At 44.3% G+C, this 6,030-nt stretch overlaps 2 protein-coding genes across 2 annotated transcripts; both read right to left on the bottom strand.

Moving 5' to 3' along the window:
* Nucleotides 1-1,157: 1,157 nt before the first annotated feature.
* On the bottom strand, nucleotides 1,158-2,315 carry LOC132543988 (uncharacterized protein K02A2.6-like). Its single transcript, XM_060207545.1, has one exon. The coding sequence runs from the start codon at nucleotides 2,313-2,315 to the stop codon at nucleotides 1,158-1,160; it is 1,158 nt and encodes a 385-aa protein (XP_060063528.1).
* Nucleotides 2,316-2,586: 271 nt separating this feature from the next.
* Nucleotides 2,587-5,285, bottom strand: LOC132543987 (uncharacterized protein K02A2.6-like). Its single transcript, XM_060207544.1, has 2 exons — nucleotides 5,157-5,285; nucleotides 2,587-4,677 (listed from the first exon to the last, which is right to left on the bottom strand). The coding sequence occupies exons 1-2, from the start codon at nucleotides 5,283-5,285 to the stop codon at nucleotides 2,587-2,589; spliced, it is 2,220 nt and encodes a 739-aa protein (XP_060063527.1).
* Nucleotides 5,286-6,030: the final 745 nt, after the last annotated feature.

Here is a 6,030-nt window from a genome sequence, read left to right as displayed (position 1 = left end):
GGGACATTGTTTGCTGCGAGATAACCACGGCATACCCTCGCTACATGCGGCCGAGCGTTGTCCTGCTGAAACGTTAGTTGACGCTGCTGTACTAGAGTAAGAACATGAGGCGCTAGGACTTGATCTCTATAGCAGACGGCCGTGAGATTTCCCTGAATAACGACCAGTGGAGTCTTGATACCATGCGCGATCCCTCCCCATGACCGATCCTCCTCCAAAGCGGTCATTCTCTATCACGTAAGCATCTGCATAGCGCTCGTGGGTACGTCTATAGACACGACGTCGGCCGTCTGCCCGGTACAGCGAAAACCTGGACTCATCTAAGATTAGTGTTGTGTATTCTGTCAAAGTGGGTATACTTTAGGAGCTGTGTACAAACGACACCAGACAGTGGCGGCCATTTCAGGAACTACCATTTTATTGTACATCTCCTATTCATACGCCAGGATAGTGTAATATATAAAACGACATTCCGGATCTACACCCACATATATGTAACACTCCTCCCCTTTTAGTTCTGAAGACAGTTAATTTGAAAATTGAACAAATGTCACGTTCATTTTTTTTTTTTTATAAAAATGAATAAAGCAACTTTCACCACTGACCAGTCTTACATCTTCTTATTTCAGTCAGTCAAGATTATCACAACGGTTAAACTAAAAACAACTAGCTACTTGACTAGAAACAATAAATGAGAATTACGCTAACTGACTAGATTAACAAAGAAACTTGCGTAGAGCCCTGGGGCTCTGCAGATCACACATGATTATTATGCCCGTACACACCATGATCTGACCCTACAAATCTAACCTAACCGGTGCTCTCCGATTAGTTCTCACGGGGTACCGATGTTCAACCCTTGTCATAGGTGACGCTTTCTTGCTTGAGTCCTTTGGGCTGTTTACTTTACCAACATCCTGGGGAACACTGGAGTTTGTCACGGTTGTAGGCTTGGCAATCACCATATCAGCCTCTACGAGATGCTCCACCAATGGGTTCTCGGATACATCCTTAGGGACCGACCCCAGAATTTGATCGGTGTGGCGTCTCCAGACCTGTCCTGGTGATGTTTCCACTTTGTATGAAATGGGACCTGTTGTTGCGTTTACAATTCCATGTGCCCATTTGGTATCTCCTCTGTAATCCCTTACTTGGACTTAGTCACCAACTTCAAAACTCCTAGTTTTACCCAGATTGCTGTCCTTACACATTCGAGCTTGCGCCTTTTCCACTCTCTCCTTCAAGTTAGGCCGTAGCAAGTCCAACCTTGTCCGTAAATTCCTACCCATGAATAGGCTTGCAGGTGTCTCTCCTGTAGTAGATTGGGGCGTGTTCCTATAGGACATCAGAAAACATTGTAGTTTCCTCTGTATCGACCCGTTATCCTTCAATGCTGACTTTAGTCCCTGTTTGAAAGTCTGAACAAACCTTTCCGCGAGTCCGTTCGTCCTTGGATGATATGGTGCCGATGTAATGTGATGGATCCCATTTCCACGCATGAAATCTTGAAACTCAGAAGAAACAAATTGCGGTCCATTATCACTCACTAGTTGCTGAGGGATTCCATTTCTGGCGAAAATACACCGTAGCACTTCAATGGTCTTTGAGGCTGTTGTAGAACCCATCTGAACGACCTCGGGCCACTTGGAGTGGGCGTCCACCACTACCAAGAACATACTGTTTAGGAAGGGTCCAGCAAAATCCACATGGATCCTTTGCCAAGGTGTCATGGGGAATTCCCATGGGTGAACTGGCGCCTCTTTTGCTGTGTTTCTGTTACCCTGACAACCATTACAGTTCTTAGCGAGCTGATCAAGATCCTTGTCAATCCATGGCCACCATACATGACTCCTGGCGAGAGCTTTCATCTTGACAATTCCCGGATGTCCTGAGTGGAGTTCCTCTAGGACTCGAGGTTGCAGTTCTTCTGGAATTATCACTCTAATTCCCCACAGCAGAATGCCTTGTTGAACGGTAATATCATTCCGTCGGTCATAAAAGGGTAATGCTGCTTTGTCCTCCTGTGACCACCCGTGTAAAACGTCATTCAACACTTTACAAAGAGTTGGGCTCTTTCTGATCCCTTTCACAATATCTGAAGCTGAAACAGGTAATGTTTCAATCTGGGAAACTTGGAACAGGTGTGACTCATCTAAAATCTCTCGTTCACTCTGTGTCCGAGCAGATTTTAACGGAAGACGTGATAGCCCATCTGCATTCCCATGCAGCTTAGTGTTCTTGTATTGTATGGAGTAAGTATAACCCGATAGGAAAACTGCATATCTCTGCATGCGTGCTGACGCGCTAACAGACATTCCTTTCGACGGACCAAAAATAGAGACTAATGGCTGATGGTCTGTGATTAGTGTGAAATGTCTCCCATATAGGTAAGCGTTAAAATGTTTAATTCCCCAAATTATAGCCAAAGCTTCCTTATCAATTTGGGAATAATTTCTCTCCGCTGGATTTCACGTGCGCGAAGCAAACGCGATCGGGCGTTCAGCGCCACTCGGCATGACATGAGACAGGACTGCACCCAAGCCGTATGGCGAGGCATCACAAGCTATGGAAACAGGTAGGTTTGGGTCATAATGAGCTAAGACCTGCTCTGATGTCATCTGTTCCTTTACCTTGACAAAGGCCTGTTGACACCTCCCTAGACCACACCCATGGTGCATTCTTCTCCAACAGTTTATGTAAGGGTCTTAGAGTTGATGCCAAGTTATGTAGGAACTTTCCATAGTAATTGACCAGGCCCAAAAAGGCTCTGAGCTGCGAGACATTTTCTGGTACTGCTGCCTCAACAACAGCTTTGATTTTCTCCTGAGTCTTGTGTAAGCCTCCCGCATTGATGACATGGCCACAGAACTCTATCTTGTCTTTAAAAATGTCACATTTCTCAATGTTTGCTTTTAATCCATACTTCTGAAGTCTACCTAGTACACTACCCAGGTTCTGTAGATGTTCCTCCTCAGTGCGTCCTGTAATTATCATATCGTCAATTATACATTGGACACCTGGGATGCCTTGTAGGATCTGCTCCATAGTGCGCTGCCAAATTGCTGGCGCTGCAGCGATACCAAACACTAATCTGTTGTAGCGGAACAATCCTCGGTGTGTATTAATTGTCAGCAGTGGTCTCTGTTCCTCAACAACCTCCATTTGTAGATAGGCGTTCTTCAGGTCAATTTTAGTAAAGTGCTGAACCCCAGACAGATTCGCAAATATGTCTTCAATCTTAGGCAAAGGATACTTGTCAATCACAATCATTGAGTTAACAGTAGTTTTGAAATCCCCACAAATGCGGTCCGACCCATCTTTCTTGGGCACTACTACAATGGTAGTAGCATAGCTACTATGATCAACCGGTGTAAGTATACCTAGGTTAACAAGTCTATCAAGTTCCTTGTCCACAGCTGGCCTAAGAGAGAAAGGCACGGGCCTCGCTTTCATGAACTTGGGTTGACTATCCTCCTTTAATATGAACCTGGCCTGAATATTCTTTACTGTACCGAGATTAGGTTCAAACACCTCCGCGTATCTCTGGAGAATGGATTTTACTGAATCAGCACGGTTACTACGGTCTGACACTGCCGAAACTGCATGTATTTCTGCCCAGTTCAGTTTTAGTTCACTTAGCCAACTCCTTCCGAACGATGGAGGAGGTCCACCGCGCTCCACAACGTACAGAGGAAGATCACTTATTTGGTTGTTGATGTGTACTTTGACTTCCTTTACCCCAATCGGAGTGATAGTCTCACCTGAATAGGTCTTGAATACCTTTGTGGTGGGGTTTAATGTAACTTTCCCAAAATGCTCCACTAAATCCTGTTTCCGGATTACTGACACTGCTGAACCGGTGTCCAGTTCCATCCGTAGTGGTGTCCCATCTACTCTGGGCTTTACCCAATAAGGACCTGGGGACTGTGTATCATGTACCGTGTATATGTCACTTACAATGTCACCATATTCATAATACTGGTCATCTAGAGAGTGTACTTTCTTCCCATTTTTCTCTGTGTGTACCTCACGCCGACACGCCTTTTTAATGTGACCTACTTTTCCACACTGGTTACATTTTTCATTTTTGAAGAAACATTTTTGAGGATCATGTCCTGGACGTGTGCATCGATAACACGGCTTCTCGTGTGAACTCACCTTGGGTTTGTTTTGCTGTGATGATTTCTGATTTCTAGAGCTGAACTTTGGATTCTTTGATTTCAGGCTATGTACACTCAGACCCTTGTGTTTCGCTTGTAATTCAACCGCATCCCGTGCGGCGGTTTCCATGGCCACTGCAATATCCACAGCTTTATCAAAACTTAAATCTTTTTCCGACAGCAACTTTTTCTGAACTGCCTCATTCTTCAACCCGCAAACGAACCGGTCCCTCAGTGACTCCATCAACACGACTCCAAATTCACAGTGCTCCGATAATTTTCGTAATTGAGCTACATAATCTCTTACACTTTCTCCCTCCTTCTGATCACGCTTATGAAAGCGGAACCTTTCAGCGATAAGTAAGGGTTTTGGGGACAGATGATTCTTTAATATCGCCACCAGTTCATTAAATGTTTTTGTCGCTGGCCTGTCCGTTGCAGTTAGGTCTCGTAACACATTGTATGTCCTTCCTCCAATCAGACTGAGTAGCGCCGGAACTTGTTTTTCATCTTTTATCTTTCGTTTACAAGAAAATATTGACCTAGTCTTTCACTGTAGGACTCCCACGACTCCGTGTCGGCGTCGAATGATTCTAATCGACCTATGCGACCTGCCATTGTTATACCAGTAACAAAAGTTTATCGAGTTCACAGGCCCCCGTTGATCTAGCGAACGAACCACGTGGTGTAAGCTTCACAATTAAAACAGGGCGAAACTGACCTTCTGTTGACTGTGATGGCGAATTTCAATGCATGATACTGTTACTGTTATGTCGTAACGGCCATCCTTGTCGCCAATATGTTGTGTATTCTGTCAAAGTGGGTATACTTTAGGAGCTGTGTACAAACGACACCAGACAGGAACTACCATTTTATTGTACATCTCCTATTCATACGCCAGGATAGCGTAATACATAAAACGACATTCCGGATCTACACCCACATATATGTAACAATTAGGACCCTTCTCCAACGTTGCATTGGGAAGCATCTTACGGAATGTGCGTTCAGTACTTGCATTTGTCTGGCACTTCGCCGCGCATCAAGCAGTGGTCCAACATATGGCCGCCGCGGTCTTAGACCGAAGACACGAAGTCGAGTACGCACTGTCATCAATTGGAACATGATGTCGCCCAATTGTGTTCCTTGCTGTTTCCGTGGCCGTCAGAAAGCGATTGCGTAAGTGTGAAAGTCGCATTGTCCTATCCTGCTGACGCGTCGTCACACGAGGGCGACCGCTTCGGGGACGGTTTGCAACCCTTCCGGTGGCCTGTAGTCTTTGGATGAGACGGCAAATGTTCGATGGATGGACTCCAAATTGATTAGCGACCTGATTTTGCGGGGTACCTTGCATAAGAAGTGCAATGGCACGACCCCTGTCAACTTCGGACAGTCGTGGCATTTTTACGGTGAACTGTTTATGCTTAAAATTTGGGAAATCAAGACGGATATGTCTGAAGATTCGCACACACAGATTTTGAACCAATTCTTCGTACTGGGTTCGAGATATATTGTGCTTTTGTCTCTTATTCTTTTGTACAAGCGGCGTGCACACATTTGTCAAGTTTCAAGGGTGTACGTCAAGGATTTTATTTACAATATTAACTTTATGCTAATTGCATTTCTTTTTCCTCTCCGTATATATTAAATTATATATGTGAATATTATCAGTTTTGTTTTCGTTTTTGTTTTAAGCGGCCCCTTAGAAAGAGATAGTAACCTCTCTATCGTGTACAAAATTTATTGAAACTAAAGGTTTGATTAAACTGTATTCAGAAGTTAACATAGCTAGGTGTTAATCATCAAAATAGAACAAAAAACGTATTTCAGCTTTACTGACCAAAATTTAAGCCAGAACTGTAGATATCTA

This window comes from Ylistrum balloti, unplaced genomic scaffold (genome assembly GCF_031769215.1).
Source record: "Ylistrum balloti isolate Yb309-2 unplaced genomic scaffold, AGI_CSIRO_Ybal_v1 Utg369772, whole genome shotgun sequence".
Lineage (NCBI taxonomy): Eukaryota > Metazoa > Mollusca > Bivalvia > Pectinida > Pectinidae > Ylistrum > Ylistrum balloti.
The sequence above is the reverse complement of the archived record's forward strand: the minus strand, read 5'-3'. Positions and strand labels throughout refer to the sequence as shown.